Source organism: Cervus canadensis, chromosome 21 (genome assembly GCF_019320065.1).
Source record: "Cervus canadensis isolate Bull #8, Minnesota chromosome 21, ASM1932006v1, whole genome shotgun sequence".
NCBI classification, from domain to species: Eukaryota; Metazoa; Chordata; class Mammalia; order Artiodactyla; family Cervidae; genus Cervus; species Cervus canadensis.
In genome coordinates, this window is record NC_057406.1 from 19,460,472 (window position 1) to 19,484,482 (window position 24,011).

Here is a 24,011-nt window from a genome sequence, read left to right on the forward strand (position 1 = left end):
AAAAGTGCAAAGGCAATGTAGTGAAGGAAGAATAGTCTTTTTAGCAAATGTTGCAAAAACACTTGAATACCCACAAGCAAAAAAAAAAAAAAACTTCCATACATTCATATGTCACTTAAAAATTAACCTAAAATAAGTTCTAGATTTCCATGTAAAATCTGAAACTCTACAATGTCTAGAAGAAAGCATAGGACCAAAATGAGAAAAATGCTGTGACCTTGAGTTAGACAACAAGTTCTTAGAAACAGTGGAAACAGGAAAACTGACTTCTCTGAAGTCTGGCAGGGGAGGACTTGGAACAAGTTAAGTGAAAAATATACAGAGGGAATGAAAACTTTTACTATCAAGGTGTCAGGCAACTGGGCCCAGTCTCTGCTAAGGGGTTTTGCACTCAACTAGTAGAAGGCAGTTCCTGGGGCTCTTATGGTTTACACCTAAGTGACGAAGTATAGCTTAAATTCCAGAAGAGAATTCAAAGGTCTTCTCCTCCTTTTCCTCCAGATCCTTCAAATTCACTGTGCTCTCAATAGATTCGCCTTCTTTTGACATATACTGAATGCAGTTAAAATGCAGTTTTCAGCAAAAACAGTTCCTCTTTGAATATATGCACAGGTACCTGAAGGATACATATGGGAAACAGCTCCCTGAATTCTAAACCTGCAGGCAGGGAGAAAAAAAAAAAAAAAAGAAAAATTAGATTTACTGCCACCTTGTCTTAAAGCTTCAAGTCAGTAATAAATGTGAGCAGGAAAAGGTAAGAGAAGATCCGAATGGGTAAATGGGCAAGACCCTATGTAAGAAAGTTGGAGAGAGATTCAGAAATTCCCCAAGCTTCTTTCCAGCAAGAAGAGGACACTGCATGGAATGCAGCAGTAACTTCAATAGTAGGTTCAATGAAGAATAAGAAACTTACGGACTTCCCTGGTTGTTCAGTGGATAAGAATCTGCCTGCCAATGCAGGGGACAAGGGTTGGATCCCTGGTCTGGAAAGATCCCATATGCCTTGGATCAACTAAGCCCATGTGCCACAATTACTGAAGCCCATCCCCCTAGAACCCATGTCTGGCAACAAGAGAAGCCACTGCAATGAGAAGCCCACACATCACACGGGGGAGCAGCCCATGCTCGCTGCTATTAGGAAAAGCCTACACAAAGCAGCAAAGACCCGGTGCAGTCAAAAATAAAAATAAATAAATAAACAAAACTTAAAAAGAACAACAAACTTACAAGTGGGGTCTCAAAGGAGTACCATCTTCCCAAAGCCACGAGTAGTTGGGTTTCCTCATTGACAGCCCCATCCAGAAGGGGAAACTGGAATGGGCCATCACTTGCTGGATGAATTCCTGTGGGGAGTAACAATTCTGGGTTGATGAATGGGTGGATGTGGACTTTTTAGATTAGATTCACAAAACAAAAGAACCGGAAGAGAACTTTGACATCCTCTCCATGTCTTTACAGCGATGTCTAGTGGAGCCTAGAAATACTTAGTAACCTGTCCATCCAAGGTCACGCACACATCCAGTGGCCACACAAGGCTAGAAATCAGGTACTTATTCTGATTCTTAAGCAAGCGCTCCTCTACTGAGGGTCCAAACCAGATCTACTTACCTGTGACCCAATATTCCAGCCTGACAGACATCCCACACATCCATTAAACACTCACCAGTTCATCTGTGCTATTAATCTTCAGCAAGTGGGCATCCAAAGACAAGCAGTTCTCCTGGCTTTTCTCCCAATTAAAAGGGCCAGAGGAAAATTGGTAACAGTTTTCTTCATGCCAGAGCCAGTCTTGGGGACAAGGACCTAGGAAATATAGTATATCTAATCAGTGAGTTATGCCTGAGAAAAAATATTAATATTTCTATAATTCTTAACTCAGTTCACCTCTCATGACTCCCACATGCATACCATCTCTTCTTAATCAGAATTATACCCAGACTCTGCACATCCCTAAATAGCCTAGAGTCTTTATTTCTCCTTTTTTTTTTTTTTTCTTGGAGAAAAAGAAATGCATTCTGATTTTAAAAAACTAAATTAAAAAGCGAGGCTATTAAAAAGCAAGGCTTCAGCTGGGATGTAATATTAGAAACTGATCTACTTTTTAAAAATTATGTTTGGAACTATGGAAATGAGTTAGGGGATGAGTATTTAATAGCTATTCTGTTACTAAAAGATGTGCTTATATATTTTAAAGCTTCAGCTCTTTGAATAACAAATTTAGGCTTAGATCCTATAACTCTTACTTCTGGATAGGTAGCCCTATGCGGCTTTTGAGTACTTCAGTAGTGGCTCATCTGCATTGAGATTTGAAGTATGTATAAAATACACCTAATTTTGAAAACTTCGTATGAAAAAAGAATGTAAAATATCACATAAATAATATTTATACTGATTAGTGTTGCAATAACATTTCAAGTGTATTGGATGAAATAAAATATACGTCACTAAAATTAATTTCATCTCTTTCTTTTTCATTTTTCATGTGGCTTCTATTGGGGTAGCCAAAAAGTTTGTTCAAGTTTTTTCTGTAATATTTTATAGAATAATAGAAGCTTTAATGTCGCATGTGTGGTATACCCTGTATTTTCTTTTGGACAGAGCTGCTTTAGGGAGAATAGTATATGGAAGCAAAGTGGGCATCTCCATTTCAAATAGATTTCAGTAGGTAGAGAGTTTTCAGCAGCAAAATTCCCAGGGAGTCCAAAAACCTCAGGGCTTAGGAGACAGGCAGAAACATGACAGGGTCTGTGTGTCTGTGTGTATTTAGTCACTCAGCCATGTCTGACTGTTTGTGACCCCATGGACTGTAGTTTGCCAGGCTCCTCTGTCCATCAGATTTCCTAAGCAAGAATACTGGAGTGGGCTGCCATTTCCTTCTCCAGGGAAACTTCCCAACCCAGGGATCGAACCCAGGTCTCCTGCATTGCAAGCAGGCTCTTTACTCTCTGAGCCACCAGGGAAACCTGTCTATGTGTTTACAGATATTTTAAACACTCCCCGATTCCTTCTCCTCCTTTCCCTCTGCCTCTCAGTTCCCCTCACCCTTTCTCCCTCTCACCCTTCCCCTTTCTTCCTTTCCTCATTACCATCATCACCATCTCTTCTGTGTGTTACTAAAACTTGGAACCTCTCTACTAGGGAACAAAGCCCTTTGTTCTACGCTGTAACCAAAAATATAAAACTCAAATCCTTGAGAAAGGCAACATTTCAATTTCACTTTGTGGCATAAAATCATCAGATAATTTTGTAAGAACAGGTTTTATCAGAGAGGACAAAATAGAAGGGCACTGAACTGTGAAAGGAGAAAGTGAAGGAAAGAGGACGTACATAACACCAGGCTGAAAGCCAAGAATGTAAGATTCTTCCCAATTTGCATAGTCCTGTATAACTATGCTGAAGGAAAGAGTATATTGGTTTTCTTGAACTAAAAGAAAAGTCTATGTAGGTTTTCCAAGTCATAAAAAAGTGGAAAAGATGAATCTCATAGTGTATTCAAACCACCTGTATTTCTTTAATTATTTTTTATTTAAACAAACACAAAAAAACTGCTAGGTGCCAGAAATGGTTGGCAGTAATTTTTATGTATTGGCTCATTTAATCCTCATAACAACAGTATGTATAAGTTCATTCATTTTCTTCGTTTGAAAAACAGAGAAAATGAGAATTTGGACTTAGGCAGTCTAAATCCAGCATCTGTGTGTTTAATCAGTATATCCCACACGTGTGTGCTCAGTCACTTCAGTAGTGTCTGACGCTTTGCGACCCACCAGGTTCCTCTGTCCATGGGATTCTCCAGGCAAGAGTACTGGAGTGGGTTGCCATGCCCTCCTCCAGGGGATCTTCCCAACCCAGGGATCTTCCCAACCCAGGGATCGAGGGCTTCCCTGGTGGCTCAGAGGTTAAAGCGTCTGCCTGCAATGCGGGAGACCCGAGTTTGATCCCGGGGTTGGGAAGATCCCCTGGAGAAGGAAATGGCAACCCACTCCAGTATTCTTGCCTGGAGAATCCCATGGACGGAGGAGCCTGGTGGGCTACAGTCCATGGGGTCACAAAGAGTCGGACACGACTGAGCGACTTCACTATCACTTATCACTACCAACCCAGGGATCGAACTGCGGCTCCAGCTACTCCTGCATTGCAGGTGGATTATTTACACAGTGAACCACCTGGGAAGCCCCCATTATATCACATTACCTCTCAAGCTCCTGAGTTTGAATATATTGAGGAAATACTTCTTGGTGCCCATCAAGACATGTTGATACAGTGTTTCGAGGTAAATCTGGAACTTGCCACTTTTAACAAGCTACGTGGGTAACAATTATGTACACTAAAGGCTGAGAACCACCACTAATTCCAGTGCTAAAATATCTGTTACTTAGAAGGCACTGCGTCTTTCTAGCTGGCTGACCTCAAGCAAACTACACATGAGAATTTCTCAGCATCTCGCCTTCTTCATACTTTTATGGAGAATCACAGACTTGTCAGTAAGAAAGATAAAACTTATCTCAAACTTGAGAAAACTGGCATATTTTTCTGCATAGTATTTTACTGTTGCTTTTGAGAATCTTCTCAACGCTGCTGGATGAAAGGCATGTCTGCCAGCAGAAGACATATCATCTAGTATTTTTGATTAGTTGTCTAAACTTGGCACCTCTGGAAGATGATTCTGAACAGCCCTGACATAGTTTTAATCCCATACAACTGATAAAAACAAGACTAGTTTATGGCCCCACCTGTGGAATAAACCGTTTTTGGTATGTAGCTATGTCTGCTTATATAAACATCCCTGTCCTTGATATATTAGGTTCCTTCCTTTAAGCCTTGAGATGGTTTTATTTCCTCAGCTGTTCTTTCCTTAAAGAGATTCAATATACAATTGACACTTGCTTAAAAAAATCAGCTTGTCTAAAAATTTCTGCTTATTTTGGAAATTTAAATAACCCTGTACATACTGAGGGCCTCCCAGGTAGCACAGTGGTAAAGAATCCGCCTGCAAATGTGGGTTTAATTCCTGGGTTGGGAAGATCTCCTGGAGTAGGAAATGACTACCCACTCCAGTGTTCTTGCCTGGAGAAATCCATGGACAGAGGACCCGGGTGGGTTACAGCCTATGGGGTTGCAAAGAGTCAGGCATGACTGAGCACATACATACTGAAGATATTTGTAAACTGCAAAAGTTTATATGAACCTACTTATCATTAAACTTACCTGGCTTTCAACTTTTTGATCTAGAAAATAAATGCATGGGTATCTGTAAACTGTTACTATGTAACCTTTAGTCAACAAAATTACATGGTTGAGACCATGAGCTATACAAGCAAGAAGCTGTTTATTAGTGGCAGTTAGGTGCTAATGTCAAGAATAAGATTCTCAGGCACCCCACCAAGAAAGCAAGGTACTACTGAAAGTGACTCCATTTCGCACTTTCTAATGCTCCCCATGACTAAAAGCACATGACTAAAAGCACATGATTTAATTACACATTGTTGAAAAACTAAATAATACGTACGGATCACTTCTGTAATATTATCAGAGTTCACTTTATCCTCTGCTTATTACACATGCTGCTATTTCTACCTGCCTCCTTGATTCTGAGTTCACTTCATTGACTGAGATCAACTCAGTTCTTCTCATATGCACTGACTTCCTGGGTCCCTCACATTTTTGTCTGATTTGAAGTATCTACTTAACACTTTCAAGCCAGCTCACCTCTATTGATTCAACTTATGTTGATGTAGTTGTATACTTTAAGAAACAGTCCCGTAGAATAAAGCTAATGAAGAGGTGGGAGTTCCCAGGCCAAAGGAGACCACTTGGGAAAAGAAATCAGTGATTATGATACATTGGAATGGAAAGAGATGAGAATCTGTACCAAGAAGTGGGAGGATCCTGCCAGAAAATCTCAAAACTAAAATCTTAAAAAGAAGGAGAAGGCTCTTGTGAGGAAGGAAAGCTTAAATCCACCAGAAAATGTGGTTGACTGAATCAGATAATCTCAAGAATTTGACATGTGATAGAGTGAGGATGACATCGGATAGGGGCTTCCCTGGTGGCTCAGAGGGTAAAGCGTCTGCTTGCAATGCAGGAGGCCTGAGTTTGATTCCTGGGTCTGGAAGACCCCCTGGAGAAGGAAATGGCAACCCACTCCAGTTCTCTTGCCTGGAAAATTCCATGGACGGAGGAGCCTAGTGGGCTACAGTCCATGAGATCACAAAAAGTCGGACACCACTGAGCAACTTCACTTTCCAGAGCAAGGATGACAAAAATAGAGGACCTATAATGTAGAACCTGATGAATGAAAAATGATACATACATCCATACACCAATATTGTCTTTGGGACATTGCAAAAGAAAGGTTAAGATTCACAGATAAGCTTTTATTGTTTCTCTTGACCCCCTCTCTCCTTCATACCTGAATAGTTTGCTGCTTCTTTCAGAACTTCTTGAAGATTCAGATTCTGGCGATGAAGTTCCATTAGTTTCTTGGATTTCTCATCCAGCTTGTGGGCAAGGGTTTCTATCATTTCTTTGAGTTCCTTCTGTGACTCCTGGGAAGATTTTTCTGACTGGCGCTGGGCTAAAATCTGTCCCTCCAGGATATCTTCCTGGTGAGTAAGGTTTGCTTGCTGTTGCTTTAGGAGCTCAGACACCTGGGATACTAAATTAGAACTAAATTGAGATTCCAATTCCAATTCCCAATAAAAAAACTCCTCCACTGGATTTTGAGGAAATCAAAGAACAGAATCAAACCATCTGTTTTGACAACAAAGCCACCCAACTTTACTCAAATTATGGATTTGGAAGTTATTTGATATTTCTGATATATATATATAATGTTGGAAACTGTCTCAGATACTTATGATTAAAAAACAAACAAACAGGATTTTACTTGTTACTGAGAGTTACACACAAGTTAAAAGAAATCACAGGTTAAATCATTTATCAATGGCATAAGTAAAATGTAGGTAATCTAAAATAGGCAGACACAAATCATACTCAGTGATTATTAGTAGGACTTGTCATTAATGATTTACTCTACTGTGTCTTAATTCTGTGTCTTAATTGCCCTTTCTCCACCCGTCCACACTTCCTGATTTTACATAAAAACTGTGACATTCACCCTGTTTTTGAGAAACTCTCCCATGGGATTATTTTAAGCTGCTTTCGCAAGAATATGAAAACAATTTTTCAATTTTAGCCTGTTTTTTTTTTTTTTTTAGGAAGGGTGGAGATGAAAGGAAGGTTGTGAAATCAAGCAGGCTACAAATGTTAAGGGTCCAATGTCTCAGTTCTATAAGTTTGATGGTTCAGTACAAAGTAGACCCTTTGGCTTGAAAACGATACTTGACCCTGTTAAAAAGTGGTCAGAATCTCAGAGGAAGACTCTTCCAATGACCACCACTGAGTCAAGGGCTCTTCTCCCACATCGTTAGGAAAGGATTTACAGGTTCAAACTGTTCATAGATTGAAAAAATAAGTGGTTTGTGACCTTAAACACCAATTGAGGAACAAATTAGCACTTCAAAGGCCTTCGTAACTTAGATTCTAGAGAGCCAAAATAGTTCAAAACTATAACCTAAATACATAGATGGGTTAGATGTATGATCATCACCGTTTTTTCCCCTTCTTGGTCACTTTCACCCCTTCATTTCTTTTCCTTTTGACATCCCCTCTTTCCTAAATGGCCATATTATAAATCCGAAGACTGTCCTATTTTAAATATTCTATTTATGAAGACTGTGTTTCTGAGTTAACTTAAAACTGGTATTTAATCATTTGTATTAAAACTCAGTGTGAACTAAATGAAGTGTCTTTTTATGGGTCCCTTTGGTGATCTTATGGGTTAGTAACTTCAAATTATTTCCTTCCTCATTATTCTGGGGTTTAAATGGACTCTAATTATGAAGTTCTGGAAACAAAATCAAACAAAAACCTAATATCTGTAATCTTCATCCCACGCCTCAATCTATTTGAGGAAAGAAGACAACGAACTCATTCATCTTCCCATTCACTCCTAAAAATGGTCTGCCTTAAATGTATCTAAATCAAGGCGGTTTATAGTTACTATGAAACCAACTAATAAACGGTGTTTAAAAGCCCTCATTTTTTTTTTTTTTTTTGGTCCCTTCTTTCCCTGCTTCAGCACTTACGTTGCTGTATCAACAATATCACGGTCACCAGTAGTCCCAGACAAAGGACCCCTAGAGTCACAACAGTGGGGTACCACTTCCAAGAGGAAGCAAAACGAAGACCTAGAGTGACAAAGGAGAGATTCACAAAGACAAAAATGATGGAGGTAAGTGGTCAAACAATTCTTTGGATCCAGCCTGTACCTGGCACTTCGCACTACTTACTTCTAGTCTTTCCAATGACTGCAAATAATTCACTATCCACATTTACAGGCAAAAAATATGGGCAATTAAAAACTTTAAGTAATTTACCCATGGTCACACAACTGATGAAATTTAGGAGCTGGGATTCTATCAGATATTTGACTCCAAGAATCTGATTCTAGTTAAGTTCAATTTTCTTTTTCTTTTTTCTTTTTGGCCTTGCCACTCTAAATTTCCCTGCCCAGGGACCAAAGTCATGCCCATGATATTGGAAGCATGGAATCCTAACCACTGGATCACCTGGGAATTCTCCAAGTATCTGATTCTAAAGCATATACTTTGTCTAGTCTCTCCACAATACCTTAAGAAACTCTCAGTCCAGCTTGGTTGGATTTACTTCCTCCACAAGGCAGAGAGCCTGATGTTTTCAGTATAGACCATGTGTATGCGTGCATATGTGTGCACACATACCCACACCCCACACACACATACACACAGATATAAGTAACATATAACAAATGAATATTAGACATCAAGCAAGTAAAGTCTTTAGTCAGCTAACCAACTGAAAAAGTCTCAAAAAACTAACATATAATTTTATGCTATTTAGTTTTTATTTCATTAAAAATAAATACATCTTGGACCTGGGGTTATTGACTAAAGAAAAAATATAAACTAAATCTCTATATTCATTCGATTCATATTACTATCACGTCCTACACTCACACCAGCTATACCACTCTTATTATGAGAAAAAAATTCCCCATTATTATAAAAGCAAACCATGTAGCTCACAAGTGTATGAATATCTTATTATGAAGTCTATCACCAAAAAAGCACAGATACTACCGTTCAGAAGGAAAACATTTCAAATAAAGGATTTAGATTCCTCACCTTGTAAGATAAACAAATAAAGGACTGAAAACGTTAACCCTCTATATGCAAATAAGGAAACTGACAACTCAGTGAGTTGCCTAAGATCACACAGATGTTAAGATCCAAACAGAGATCGTTAATCCAATTTCGAGTAGCTACATGGCTTGGACCATCACATCACAAAAGCTCCAGTGTGAATGTATAATGATTCAAATCAATCAATGATCAAATATTACTACTTTCACTGAGTTCTCAAGCGTCAAAAGCACTCTACAGATGAGCCAAACAAAATAGAGGTTTTGACAGGAAGGAATATGGTTCATTCACTGATTCAAGAGTGATTAAGCTCCTAGAATATGTCTGGCAAGTTGGCAGAAAGGAAGTTGAAGATAATTATGTGTCTTGCAAGTAATTGCCCAATCCTAGCATTAGGAGAAAATATCTGGGTAAATCTTTCAATCGACATTTCCCTCTGGTCAATATTCCTCCCATATTATAGCTCAGTCTTAACTCTACCACTTAATAGCCACATAAAACTGGGTAATTTAGTTAATCCTCCTGATTACTAGTTAGTCCTCTGTAAAAGGGAGATGATAGTAGTCCCAACCTCAAGGTGTAAAGCTTTAATGCATATAAAGTGAATATCATAGAAACTAGCCTATAGCAAATGATCAATAAGAGTTGGTTATCATCACCTTCTACTACATCATCATTCATACAAAGTTAGCTTATCATCATCTTCTTTAATCATCATATCTGACTCGTTTTCCTTTTAAGTAAATGTTATTAACTCTAATATATTTCCACACTCAGGCATTGTAGTTTTCTACTCCTATATTCAGTTAGTTTACATGTCTAAATTAACTCTGTCCTTGTATTCATTTACCCAGCCCTAGTACCTTTTGCTGTCTCACCATTTGGCTTCTGATCAAGTTGATCTTTCATGCTGTTGTGGTCATCAACAGTCATTTTCAAATGTATTCCAAGAATGAGAGAGTGAAGCTGTTGAGGACTTCTACGAAGTGAAAGTTTGTGAGTTCCTGCTGGAGTGTTTAAATAGCTACTGATATCTGGTGGAATGACTCAATCATTGGTAGGAGGAAGGAGAGGCTTTGCTTCATATTGGGAAGTTGGCTGACGCAAATTCTTGAGATATGTCTATTGCAGGAGGGGAAAGTGGTGAATCTGATAGTGTTTCAGGATATTTCACCAAGTAATTTATGAAAGGGAAAATTATATTTTCCATGAGCATTAGAGGAGTAGATTTTTACCCATGCTTCAGATAAGAAAACTGAAATTTAAAAGGGTAAGTCCCAAAAAATTTGTGGAAGAGTGTGCATTTAGACAAGATTTTTATTCCAATATCCATGAATGTTTATTTCACTATACCAGACTATCTCTACACTAGGGTCTTTCATAAGTCTCACATTTTCCTTTTTAATTTTGATAATTTTTTATGTCAGCAATAGGCTTAGGAATTTGGCAGTTCATCACATATGACTCATCTCTCTAGCCATGACAACCTTGGTAATTTTAGAACTTAGTTAGGAATACTATTTCATACAGTGGCAGTATAGAGAAATATGCAGCAGATGGAGCTAGTTTGTGTTTTTTTTCCTTTACTATTACCTTGGTCTATAACCTAGGGGAATGTCTTTAACTATAAATTGGGACACTACAATGTCTACTTGATAATGTAGATAAAGTTGCTGTAGGGATCCAAATTAGATACTGAGTGAAAGTGCTTTGTGCTTCAAACACAGTAAAAACTCAATAAATGATAGTTATTATTATTAGCAATAGTAACACTCAGTTCAGTTCAGTTGCTCAGTCATGTCTGACTCTTTGCGACCCCATGAACCGCAGCACACCAGACCTCCCTGTCCATCACTAAGTCCTGGAGTCCACCCAAACCCATGTCTATTGAGTCAGTGATGCCATCCAACTATCTCATCCTCTATTGTCCCCTTCTCCTGCCTTCAATCTTTCCCAGCATCAGGGTCTTTTCAAATAAGCCAGCTCTTCGCATCAGGTAGCCAAAGTATTGGAGTTTCAGCTTCAACATCAGTTCTTCCAATGAACACTCAGGACTGATCTCCTTTAAGATGGACTGGTTGGACCTCCTTGCAGTCCAAGGGACTCTCAAGAGTCTTCTCCAACACTTTTGATGATGTTCAAAAGCATCAATTCTTCGGCACTCAGCTTTCCTTATAGTCCAACTCTCACATTCATGCATGACCACTGGAAAAACCATAGCCTTGACTAGACGGACCTTTTGTTGACAAAGTAATGTCTCTGCTTTTTAATATGCTAAGTTGGTCATAGCCTTCCTTCCAAGGAGTAAGCGTCTTTCAAGTTCATGGCTGCAGTCACCATCTGCAGTGATTTGGGAGTAAAAAAAAAATAAAGTCAGCCACTGTTTCCACTGTTTCCCCATCTATTTGCCTTGAAGTGATGGGACCAGGTGCCATGATCTTAGTTTTCTGAATGTTGAGCTTTAAGCCAACTTTTTCACTCTCTGCTTTCACTTTCATCAAGAGGCTCTTTAGTTCTTCTTCACTTTCTGCCATAAGGGTGGTGTCATCTGCACATCTGAGGTTATTGATATTTCTCCAGGCAATCTGGATTCCAGCTTGTGCTTCCTCCAGCCCAGCGTTTCTCATGATGTGCTCTGCATATAAGTTAAATAAGCAGGGTGACAATATACAGCCTTGACATACTCCTTTACCTATTTGGAACCAGTCTGTTGTTCCATGTCCAGTTCTAACTGTTGCTTTCTGACCTGTGTGCAGGTTTACACTCAACACAGTTGAATTTTTCATCAAAGAATACATTTTATATGTGTTTGCCTTAAGTCACAATGATTTCTATGGGATCTCAACAAAGATACTATATGTGCTACTGCTGCTGCTAAGTCACTTCAGTCGTGTCCAACCCTGTGCGACCCCATAGACAGCAGCGCACAAGACTCCTCTGTCCCTGGGATTCTCCAGGAACGAATGCATTCTCCAGCGCATGAGAGTGAAAAGTGAAAGTGAAGTTGCTCAGTTGTGCGCAACTCTTCGCGACCCCATGGACTGTAGCCTACCAGGCTCCTCTGTCCATGGGATTTTCCAGGCAAGAGTACTAGAGTGGGTTGCCATTTATTCAGGTGATAAAATTCTCACCTATCCCCCCTCCACCCCTGAAAACTTCCTAACCAGAAATGTCTCCTTGCAGCTATCCATGCTTTAAAAAAAAAAAAAAACCTTATCTATGAGAAATATTTCTTTAATTATTTATGGGCAAAAGTGGTGGGATAGCTGATATATGCTTTAAATGACACCAGAAAAAATATATATATAAATAAAGAAGGGACTAAATAGCAGGGCTTCCCTGGTGGTCCAGTGGCTAAGACTCCATGCTCCTAAGGCAGGGGCCCTGGGTTCAATCCCTGGTCAGGGAACTAGATCCCACATGCTGCAACTAAGAGTTCTCATGCTGCAACTAAGACTTGGTGTAGCAAAATAAACAAATATTTTTTTAAAAAGAAGGGACTACATAAAAGAAGATTGGAGAAAAGTAAAAAAGTAAACAAAATATCTAGGAAACCATTAGGAAAACTCACCAATATGATAGTTTAATTAGGATTTCATTTCTGTCCCTAAATTTCTTGCCCTCCCTTTTTCTGTACAGGGTACCTGAGACCAAATTGAAAATAGTTTGTCTACCACTTAAAGCACTACTCTGTGAGACAGTTCACAAAGGAGCCCTCAGCATGTAACCAATTTGTCCTCCTCCAATCAGCTTGTAACAAATCAGTGTTACTTTCCTTTTAACTAAAGACCCATTTCACCTCCTTTGACTGTGAATGCCTGGGAAGCAAGATTAAATACATTACTGCATTTGCCCCAGTGATTGTTCACATAAATAGAATCTCAGAAAATTATTTTAATGATGATTAATAAATACTGAAATGACACCACAATGAAGTGGAAACCTTTTCACTTCTCACAGTGACAGTTATTTTGGAGGCCATCAATATTCTAGTGGATTAAAATGAGCCATTATGGGCTTCCCCCATGGTTCAGCAGTAAAGAATCTGCCTGTAATGCAGGAGACACAGGAGATATGGGTTCGATCCCTGGGCTGGGAAGATCCCCTGGAGGAGGAAATGGCAACCCACTCCAGTATTCTTGCTGGGAATATCCCATGGACAGAGGAACCCAGCAAGCTACCATCCATAGGGTCCCTAAGAGTCAGACACGACTGAGCACACATACAGTAGAAGATGAGACATATAGGTAACTTTGTTGAGGAAAGGGACATGGCACATGTTTCTTATGAGCATATCACATCCTCCTAGCCTTTACAGGTTGTGCTGGGAAGAAGTGTATCAGAAGGATGCATGTGAGTACATAGTTAAAATACCCAAAGATACACACACGACCAGAAAGAACTACAGAAGACCTAAGATTGAGTTAGATCTCTCACAGTTCTCAAAGTCACCTCCACACTTCACTTATGAGACCCAGAAAAGCATAATCATCCATTGTCCTTTGGGTCAACACTCACAGAAATCTCCCTAAGCAGTCTGGGACTTGGTGCCGAGCTCTACACATTCTGTACTTACTTCAAAAACAATTCCTTTTTCCTTTTAATAAATCCTCTCAACTTAACATTTAGAGGTTGGATTGTCATCATCAATTTCTTTTTCCACCTTCATTTTATATACTCTAACATGCACTGTCAGTTCAGTTCAGTTCAGTTGCTCAGTCATGTCCGACTCTTTGTGATCCCATGAACTGCAGCATGCCGGGCCTTCCTGTCCATCGCCAACTCCTGGAGTTTACTCAAACTCATGTCCACTGAGTCGGTGACGCCATCCAACCGTCTCATCCTCTGTCATCCCCTTCTCCTCCTGCCTTCAGTCTTTCCCAGCATCAGGGTCTTCTCCAGTGAGTCAGTTCTTCACATCAGGTGGCCAAAGTATTGGAGTTTCAACTTCAACATCCATCCTTCCAATGAATATTCAGGACTGATCTCCTTCAGGATGGACTGGTTGGATCTCCTTGCAGTCCAAGGGACTCTCAAGAGTCTTCTCCAACACCGAAGTTAAGAAGCATCAATTCTTCGGCACTCAGCTTTCTTTATAGGCCAACTCTGACATCCATACATGACTACTGGAAAAACCATAGCTTTGACTACATGGACTTTTGTTGGCAAAGTAATGTCTCTGCTTTCAATATGCTGTCTAGGTTAGTCTTAACTTTTCTTCCAAGGAGCAAGCATCTTTTAGTTTCATGGCTGCACTCACCATCTGCAATGATTTTGGAGCCCCCCAAAATATAGTGTCAGTGTTTCCCCATCTATTTGCCATGAAGTGATGGGACCAGATGCCATGATCTTAGTTTTCTAAATGCTAAAGTTTTAAGCCAACTTTTGACTCTCCTCTTTCACTTTCATCAAGAGACTCTTTAGTTCTTCTTCACTTTCTGCCATAAAGGTGGTGTCATCTGCCTATCTGAGGTTATTGATATTTCTCCTGGCAATCTTGATTCCAGATTGTGCTTCATCTAGTCCAGCGTGTCTCATGATGTACTCTGCATATAAGTTAAAATAAGCAGGATGACGTACACCCTTCCCAATTTGGAACCAGTCTGTTGTTCCATGTCCAGTTCTAACATGCACTGTGTTGATTTTCAATCCCATTACTGTTATTCCAACTCTCCACTTAAACTATAAACTCTTGAAAAGTAAGGATTGATTGCCTTCTGTTAAGGAAACCTCATTCTTTTCTACACCAGGCATACCATGTAAATTGTGTTATATTCTACAAACAGTTAACAGTTAGCACATGAGGTTCTTAACTATGAAGACATCACCAGCATGAACTAGATTTTTAAACTACAAAGACATTTATGGAAAATCTATCTCAATTCTATTATTTTGAGAAAGTAGAACTAAAGCTGTCCCCCCCACCCTGCAACCTTATTAAGTGGTTTACTGACTATCTCTTTTCTGCCTGATGCTACACAAAAATTCAGTTCACTGTTCTTCCATTTGTATCAAATCATAAAAGACATAGGTGGTTTCTTCTGAGTGGTATTATACATGCAGTATGCTGCTGCTGCTAAGTCGCTTCAGTCGTGTCCGACTCTGTGCGACCCCAGAGATGGCAGCCCACCAGGCTCCTCCATCCCTGCGATTCTCCAGGCAAGAACACTGGCATGGGTCTCCATTTCCTTCTCCAATGCATGAAAGTGAAAAGTGAAAGTGAAGTCGTTCAGTCACGTCCAACTCTTAGCGACCCCATGGACTGCAGCCTACCAGGCCCCCGTCCATGTGATTTTTCCAGGCAAGAGTACTGGAGTGGGGTGCCATCGCCTTATCTTAATGCAGTATGAAAGTCTCTCGAAGGATTCAGTGAGAGAGTTTTCAGATCACCAAGACAGAGAATATCAATTTCACAGAAGACTTTAAACATGTTGTGTGGTAGAGGATACCTGCATTCACTCTCAAACCTTTTCTTTTCATTTGCTTTTATTTTTGGTCACATTCTACCCCTTGCAGGATCTCAGTGTCCCCAAACAGGTGCCTAGAGTCTTAACCACAGGACTGCCAAAGAAGTCCTTCAAAGTTTTTCTTGATGTCTGTTGAAGAAAGGACACAGAGCTCACATGGAGATGCCATCATGTGGACAGTGTGAGAAACTAGATCAGTCACCGTCTTCCGCGTGATCTAGTTCCTCAGCATGGCCATGTTGAGGGCCGTGTTTTGCCTTCTCCTATTCAAGCCCATTAGAAATAAGTGGGTTCTTCTTTTTTTCTTTATTGTGATAAATGTTATGTAATATAACATTTTTACCATTTTAACCATTTTTAGGTGTACAGTTTCATGGCATTAAACACATTCACATTGCTGCTTAACCTTCCACACTATCCATCTCTAGAACATTCTCATCTTCTCTAACTAAAACTGTATCCTTTAAACAATAACTCCTGTGATGGTTGGTTTTATGCGTGAACATGAGTGGGTCACAGTGGATGGCATCACCGACTCGATGGGCATGAGTTTGAGTAAACTACGGGAGTTTGTGATAGACAGGGAGGCCTGGAGTGCTGCGATTCATGGGGTCGCAGAGTCAGACACGACTGAGCCACTGAACTGAACTGAACTGAACCATTTCAATTACCATTTCAATATGGGCTTCCCTGGTGGCTCAGATGTTAAAAAATCTGCCTGCCATGCAGGAAACCCTGGTTTGATCCCTGGGTTGGGAAGATCTCCTGGAGAAGGGCGCGCAACCCACACCAATATTCTTGCCTGGAAAATCCCATGGACAGAGAAGTCTGGTGGGGTAGCAACAAGTCAGACACGACTAAGCAGCTAACACTTACTACTTACCATTTCAGTCAGTAGAGTAAAGCAGATTTCTCTCCATGTGAGTGGGTTTCATCCAATCAGTTGAAAGCTTTAATAGAACAAAGGACTAGCCTTTCTCCAAAAAAGGAAAAAAAAAAAATTCTCCAAGAGATATTCTTTGGACTTGGACAGGAACTGCATCACTGACTATCCTAGGTCTGGACCCTGTCAGCTCACACTACAGATATAGACTTGTCAGCCTCTATAATTGAATGAGTCAATTTCTTATAATAAATCTCTTTAGGTATATATAGGAATTCTATTGGTTTCATTTCCCTGGGGAACTCTGACTCATACAACACCCCATTTCTTCTTCCTCCCAGTTCCTGAAACCACCATCCTATTTTTTGCCTTTATGAATCTGACTACTCTAGGAACCTCATACAAGTAGAAGTTTATATTTGTCCTTTTATATCTGTCTTATTTCACTTAGCATAATGTCTTTAAGATCCATCCAATGTTTTAGTATATGGGCTTTTCAAGTGACTTAGTGGTAAAGAACTCGCCTGCAGTGCAGAAGATGCAAAAGATGTGGGTTCAATCCCTGAGTCAGGAAGATCTCCTGGAGAAGGAAATGGCAACCCACTCCAATATTCTTGCCTGGAGGATCCCATGGTCAGAGGAACCTGGCAAGTTACAGTCCATGCAGTTAGAGTCAGACATGACTAGAGCATGGACACAGCACCAGTAACATTGTAGCAACTGTCAGAATTTCCTTCCTTTTTAAGGCTGAATAATATTCCACTGCATAAGTATGTCACATCTGTTTATCCATTGACTCACTGAGGAGTTTTTGTCTTTTTCTGTTTTGGAAAGATCCTTGGGGATAATTTCTACAATCTTTATGTGGCAGATAGCTGGACAGACTTGATAGACTGTAAGTGGTTCTCACTATTCCTGTGCAATCTCTTCCTCTTAAATGTGGGTGGAATTTATGGTTTGGGATGAAGTAAAAGTGATGTAATGTATGTGATCATGTATATGCAGTTACATAAGGTACTATGCCTATCTCAAGAAACAAATGTGCATGAATTCTGCCTAGGGGAGCTTAGAAATGAATCCTTTCCCGGTTAAGCCTTTCAGTGAGAATGCACGCCAGCCCAGCACCTTGAGCACAGCCTCATGAGACCCTAAGGAGAGGTTCTAACTAAACTGTGCCCATATTTCTGAGCCACAGATCTTGTGAGATAATAAATGTATATCATTTTACATTGCTGCTTACATAATTTGTAGTAATGTGTTACATGGCATATAAAACCAGTAATTCTATGATAATCTTAATCCTCCTATTTTGTTAAACTTCTTTGAGTCTAGTCCTATCACTGACTTTCAGTGCCTCTAAAGTTGCCACTCAATACTTAAACTGCAATATTGGTTTGTAAAATAGACACGCTATATTTTGTCTTCCTGGTGGAGCTTCCAGTAGTTGTAAGATAGAACTGGTTTCTCCTGTTATAGTATCTATTTTTGAAGATCCACTGTTTAACTCTTTATAGGTCACCCTAGATGCCTCAGAGCAGTAAAAGTCCTAGCCTCTGTTTCGCTGAATGCTCAGCAGTAAAGAATCCGCCTGCCAATGCAGGAGATGAGGGTTCAGTCGCTGTGTGGGAAAGATCCCCTGCAGGAGGAAATGGCAACCCGATCAAGTATTCTTGCCTGGGAAATCACATGGACAGAAGAACCTGGCGGGCTACATGCAGTCCATGGGTTTGCAACTTAGTGACTAGACAACAGCAACAACACTGACCTGACCTAGGCAAGCTCCAAAGGAGAATAATCAAGGAAGCAGACATAAGAAATTCCTTAGCCCCACTTATTACAGGTATTGTATAACAATTCCCTGAAGCCTAGGTGAAAAGACCTGTGCACAGTCCCCTCCATTGGTTCCACATCACGTCCTTAACAACCTGGGTACAAGCTAATGATTCACGAGCATAATGGAACCTCAGAATTGTGTAGGGTTGTAATGAGATCATTCCCTTCTGGCTCAGCCACCTGCCCTTCCAATGCAGGCTGTCTTCAATCTTCTCACTTGCATTCTCTCTCCTCTCTCATCAGTCCCTACATGGATGCTTTGATAGAGACTGAACTCAGAGTTAAAACTGCCACAAGGCATAATCACTTCCATTTGAATAAACAAGGAGTTCTAACCCAGTGGTGGGAGGGGTGGGGGAGGGGAAGTGGCAGCAGTAATTCTAAGAAAAATAACTAGAAGGTCATTAACAGAATTCCATTTGTTCTAACTTGTTAGGAAGCTGGAGGGCAAAGAGATGATGGCAATCACAAGGCAGGAAAGTGCAATGGGGGTGAAAAATGTCATGTTAATAGGAAAACCTGTTCACGCAGGTGACGGCTGGCATGATTGGGAGAGAAGAGGGCCAGGGTAGCAAGGGGAAATATTCAAGAACAGGAATCCTAGGAAAGCTAAAACAAGGTCATGGTGACAATACATGAAGCAGGAGGACATGTTATCCAGTCTATTGAGGGTAAAAGTCACTGTTAAAACTGAGTGAAAATCAAAATAATCTTGGTTAACACTCACAAAATATTTTTTTCATATCGGGGTTAGTATATGTAGCCTGGCGGATAGGGTCCATGGGGTCGCAAAGAGTCAGACATGACTGAGCGATTTTCACTACATTCATGGTATATGCATTTCATACACATTAACATATTTAATCTCTCTAAGTGTATAAAAGTTAGTGTTAGTCGCTCAGTCATGTCCAACTCTTTGCAAACCCATGGACTGTAGCCCACCAGGCTCCTCTGTCCATGGGATTCCTCATGCAAGAATACTAGAGTGGGTAGCCATTCCCTTCTCCAGGAGATCTTCCCAATCCAGAGATTGATTCCATGTCTCCTGCATTGCAGGCAGATTCTTTACCATCTGAGCCACCGTAAGTGCCTCAAGTAAACTGATGCTTTCGAATTTTGGTCCTGGAAAAGAATCTTGAGAGTCCCTTGGACTTCAAGGAGATCAAACCAGTCAATACAAAAGGAAATCAACCCTGCATATTCACTAGAAGGACTGATGCTGGAGCTGAAGTTCCAATACTTTGGCCACCTGATGCAAAGAGCTGACTCATTGGCAAAGATCCTGATGCTGGGAAAAACTGAGGGCAGGAGGAGAAGAGGGCAGCAGAGGCAGAGGATGAGATGGTTGGATGGCATCACCAACTCAATGGACATGAGTTTGAGCAAACTCCAAGAGACAGTGAAGGGTAGGGAAGCCAAGTGTGCTGCAGTTCATGGGGTCACAAAGAGTTAGACATGACTTAGTGACTGAACAATGAACAACAACAACAACAACAATTATTATTATTATTAGTATTATCCATTTTATATAGGATGCAACTGAGCCAACAGAGAGATGTAATATCTTGCTCAAGATCCCACAGCTAATAACTGACCAAGTAAGTATTTCACCCCACAGACAATGTAGCTGGAGTCTTAGCCATGATGCCCCACTGTCTCTTTGACAAGAGAAAGAGAAGAGCAAGCTAAATGATGCTACATCACACTCTGAATAGAAATACTCTAATCAAAATGCCTTCATGTCTCTGATTGTATTTTCTCTATGAAACAACATCTAGGGCAGGACTCATGGGCATTCCATTCCTAGTTTATGAATCGGAAAATTGAGGACTGAGAAACTATATGATAATTTAGTGAAGGGCCGAGATTCTGCCACCTTTATCTTGTAAAACGCCTCCTACCTGGCCCCTCTTCTGCTGAAATTTGGAACATACTGTTATGTTTTTTAAAAATGACATAGTGTTCATTTATTTCTGAAAATGAATGATTTTGGATCATCAGTATTGTACCAACTTTTTCTCTCACTATTTGAATTCCTTGGCTAAGAAAAAAAATTGAGTTTATATTCTCCATTCTCATATCACACAGTTATGCTGCGTGAGGGCTTTTAGAACCAACTGCCCCCAGTGGTCTTCTCTCAATAACTCAGTAAAATCAGATTTTCAGAGTTAGAAAGGATATGAAAGTTGCTTTTTTTTCCCCACAATTTTTATGAGATAGATCCCTGTAAACAAATGTACAATTTTCCTATGAACTAATTTATTTTTAAAAAACATTCTTAATATTTTGTATTAAAATATTACTGGTTTAAGCACACATCATTTATAAAACATTCATTTGTCCCTAGAGAGGTGAATCTCTATAAATATTCTATGTCCTTTCCATGGGTACTTATTTTGGCTCTGACTTTAGGTTATATGAGAGAGAGAGAGAGAGAGAGAGAGAGAGAGAGAGACATATAGATCTTGAGTCTTGTTTTAGAAATGTCTGTTTGATTTTTCACTATTTCAATGAGAATTGAGGTCAGTGTGGAGGGCAACTTCAAGGACAGCATCCAGAAATTCTAATTTCCAAACTTGCTTTTCCAAAGATGCTATAGCTTTCCAGTTCATTTGGCAACCTCTCAGCCCCACTTCAGTGTCTAGGAATAAATGACCCAGAACCAGAAGAGTTGATTATCAGCATAGTGAAGGGGGGTGGTTTCCAAGAGCAAGAGAGGAGGGCTAATCACATGGAGAGCCGGTGTGAATGGAGGTTGGCAGGGTGACTTTCAACCAGCAACAGTCATCCTGGAGTGCTTGGGTGAAGGGCCAAGAATATTACTCCTTTTCTGATGGAAAAGAGACTTTATTTGGTCTCCCTTTGATCCTTCTTCAAGTCCAGTTTCTCACCACTGCCTAGAAAAATACCTAATTCACAGGACTTACATGTCCTTCCTGCGAGGCATCCTTTTGGAGGCAGTGTGGAAAAAGTTCAAGGCATCTAGAAAGGACTAAAAGTAGAATGGAAGAAAAGGAGGGGCAGGGAAGCAAATGTAGAGACCTTAAACCCAGGGGCAGAAGTAGAGAAAGAAGCTAGGATGAAAGGGGAGAGAAAAATTACAGGAAATAACAACTACAGAGAGTGAGAGGAGAGAAAGAGACAGAGGAGGAAAAACCAACTTATTGCTGAGAGAAGTTTCTCTCCTTAAGTCCTCTAGGTCAAGAAATCAGACATGGCCTGGACCACAGAAAGGAGACAACGGATGCCCAGTGCTTGATCTGGAGAAGTAAGAGTCCAGCCAGATGGGACTGCAGTCACCAGCCCTGATGGCCTCTGCCCTGGTGTATTTCATCCAGGTGAGTCATAAAAAGGCAGGAATGAGACTTTTGTTTGTTTCTCAGATAACTTTCAGAACCTGGTGGAAAAATGAATGAGGGGGAAAGACATATACTTTTGAACCAAAGGGGTTGTAGGGAAAAAGAATTAACTAGAATGTTCCCTTAGTATTATAGGGTTACATAGTGACCTGTGACTAATGACATCAATGAAAAGAAGGACATATATACAAGTAGGATAACGAAGGCAATTTAGAAGTGTCTGTTATGTATATTTCTCTCTTTTAGCATCTTATCACCTAGCCCTCAAAATCTCAAGTAAATTATTGAGATTTCCCTGATGGCCCAGTGGTTAGGACACCATGCTTCCACTGCAGGGGGCACAGGTTCAATCCCTGGTGGGGGAATTAAGGTCCAACAAGTAAGCCACTCATGTGGCCAAAAAAAAGAAAAAAGGTTCTCAAGTAAATTATTAAAACTAAGGACATAATTCTCCTAAATGGTATGTCCCACATCAGCCTTAATACCACTCTAGCAGTTTAGGTGCCTCCTGGTCAGAGATAAGAGAGAGAAAACTCTTTAAAAGTAATTTGGACCTTTTATTTCTCTCCATTGAGAAACAGAAGATTCTAAGTAACTCAATTGAGAAAGGGTCATTGGACTGAGGGATTCCAGACCATTGTCAGAGAGAAGTTTATTCAGTTATGAAATCTACTAAGAAGAAAAGCAAATGATGAAATGGGTTGGTTTCCAATTTCTGTACAGCTCCTAACAGGAAGGGTGCTGTCTATTTGCTTCCTATATACCAGTTAATTGAGTGCCTGAAACCATATCTTTTTCTTGTATTTTCTTTTTGCTTCCTCTTCTCTTCCTATCCTTCCCTTCCAAATTTCTTTTCTCATTTCTTCTCTTTTTGCAACAGGCTTGAAAAGGGATGTTTTATCTACTAACCACTTTAGGCTTTTTTATTTTTATTTTCCTTTAGTAAAGAAAGCAAAACGAGGTCCCGTGGATGGGTGGAGGAAACCCATACTTTGTCCCTTAGTGAAACCAGGAGTTTCTCAAGTGTTTTTTGCAGAAGTCAGCTGTTAGTCCTTTTACAAGTCCTTTTCACCCGATGTCATGAGTCTGCATGTCCCCTGCTCCCAATTCTCAAGAAATACAAATTTCCATCTCTTTTTAGAGAAATTTTGTGGCATTTACTGTTGATTTCCTGTAAGATCAAATCATCCAAGTTACTGGAAGAGTGAAACAGTTTTTAGAACAAAAATTTACCTAGAGAGGCTTGAAAGGAGAAAGTCAACTGAAAAATACCTAGAAGAGGGGGTGGAAGATTTCTTTCCTTGGAGTAGAGGGACCTGACAGCAATGTCAAGGAGTTAGAGCAGATTTGTCTCTGGTTCTAGTAGTTCATTCAACATGAACATATGATAGAATTTGGTTTGGAATTCTGGCCAAATCTATAGGTATGTGCAGTTAGTCATGTTACTTAAATTTCTATGCCTTAGACCCTTAACATTTCAAAGTAAAGTACTTACTGGCATGGTTATTGTGCCAAAATGTTATGAAATCTTAAAAATTCTTAGCAATCTGGCTGGCAGAGAGTAGCTATTCAATAAATAGTTCTTTCACTCCCTTCTCCCCTTCTTCTCCTATATAGTGAGTTTTTGTTTTTGTTTTAATATTTGCCCTCTGAACAAGCTGAATGACACATCCAGCTTAATCTTAAGTCATATTTTCAAAATGTTTTACGTGGATTGTAAATAGTACTACACAGAATTAAATACAGAATCACCACCACGAAGGCACTGAGCTGCTTTTTTTTTAACTTTTAATTTTAGATTGAAGTATTGCCAGTGAGTTATTGATGTACAGAGGAAATAAAAAAGAGCACTGGGGTTGAATTCAGCTTGTAACTGAGAGAGAATTTGAAGGATCTATCTGGGGGACAGATGAGAAAGTTTCTAAGACGAACAAATTGGTATAAATACTTCATCTCATTCACAAAGTCAGGGATGCTCCCTCTCCACCACCAAAAAAAAGAGAACCAAATCAGAGTAGACATTTGCTGTTATAGGTTTTCCCACTTTGAATTTAATAAAGATCAGGCATAGGAGAGATGAAAACAGTCCTAACCATGATTGACCCTATGACCTCATCCTTGTATTTGCTTCACCCTCACCGGCTAACCTCAGTCATGAGGGTGCCACATAGGCTGCTGAGCAGAGCAAATGAGACCATTTCCCTGTCTGAGATTATTTCCCTTC

The 24,011-nt window shown here is 40.0% G+C and overlaps 2 protein-coding genes across 6 annotated transcripts in view; one reads left to right on the top strand and one right to left on the bottom strand.

The window, feature by feature from the left end:
• Positions 1-10,222, bottom strand: OLR1 (oxidized low density lipoprotein receptor 1). 2 transcript variants are annotated; one of them, XM_043441579.1, is made up of 6 exons: positions 10,124-10,222; positions 8,151-8,252; positions 6,413-6,658; positions 1,664-1,803; positions 1,228-1,343; positions 1-657 (listed from the first exon to the last, which is right to left on the bottom strand). In XM_043441579.1, the coding sequence occupies exons 1-6, from the start codon at positions 10,176-10,178 to the stop codon at positions 513-515; spliced, it is 804 nt and encodes a 267-aa protein (XP_043297514.1). In that variant the 5' UTR covers positions 10,179-10,222; the 3' UTR covers positions 1-512. The 2 variants fall into 2 exon arrangements, with proteins under 2 accessions (XP_043297514.1, XP_043297513.1); XM_043441578.1 differs by having other exon boundaries at positions 10,109-10,216.
• The window catches only part of TMEM52B (transmembrane protein 52B), a 23,052-nt gene continuing 7,230 nt past the window's right edge, over positions 8,190-24,011 (top strand). The window contains exons 1-2 of one of the 4 annotated variants that reach the window (XM_043441581.1): positions 8,190-8,296; positions 21,620-21,766. In XM_043441581.1, coding sequence (XP_043297516.1) covers positions 21,713-21,766 — 54 coding nt within the window. In that variant the 5' untranslated portion in view covers positions 8,190-8,296; positions 21,620-21,712. Of the gene's footprint in view, positions 8,297-21,127; positions 21,767-24,011 lie in introns of those variants that run through there. The other 3 variants (XM_043441580.1, XM_043441582.1, XM_043441583.1) reach the window with 3 other exon arrangements.

Excerpts from the sequence above, each read along its gene's own strand:
- OLR1 (XM_043441578.1), bottom strand. The coding sequence starts at position 10,178 with ATGACTGTTGATGACCACAACAGCATGAAAGATCAACTTGATCAGAAG. Across the intron at positions 6,659-8,150 it reads GATATTGTTGATACAGCAAC|TATCCCAGGTGTCTGAGCTC; the intron begins GTAAGTGCTGAA and ends GTTCTAATTTAG. Across the intron at positions 1,804-6,412 it reads AGAAGCAGCAAACTATTCAG|GTCCTTGTCCCCAAGACTGG; the intron begins GTATGAAGGAGA and ends TATATTTCCTAG.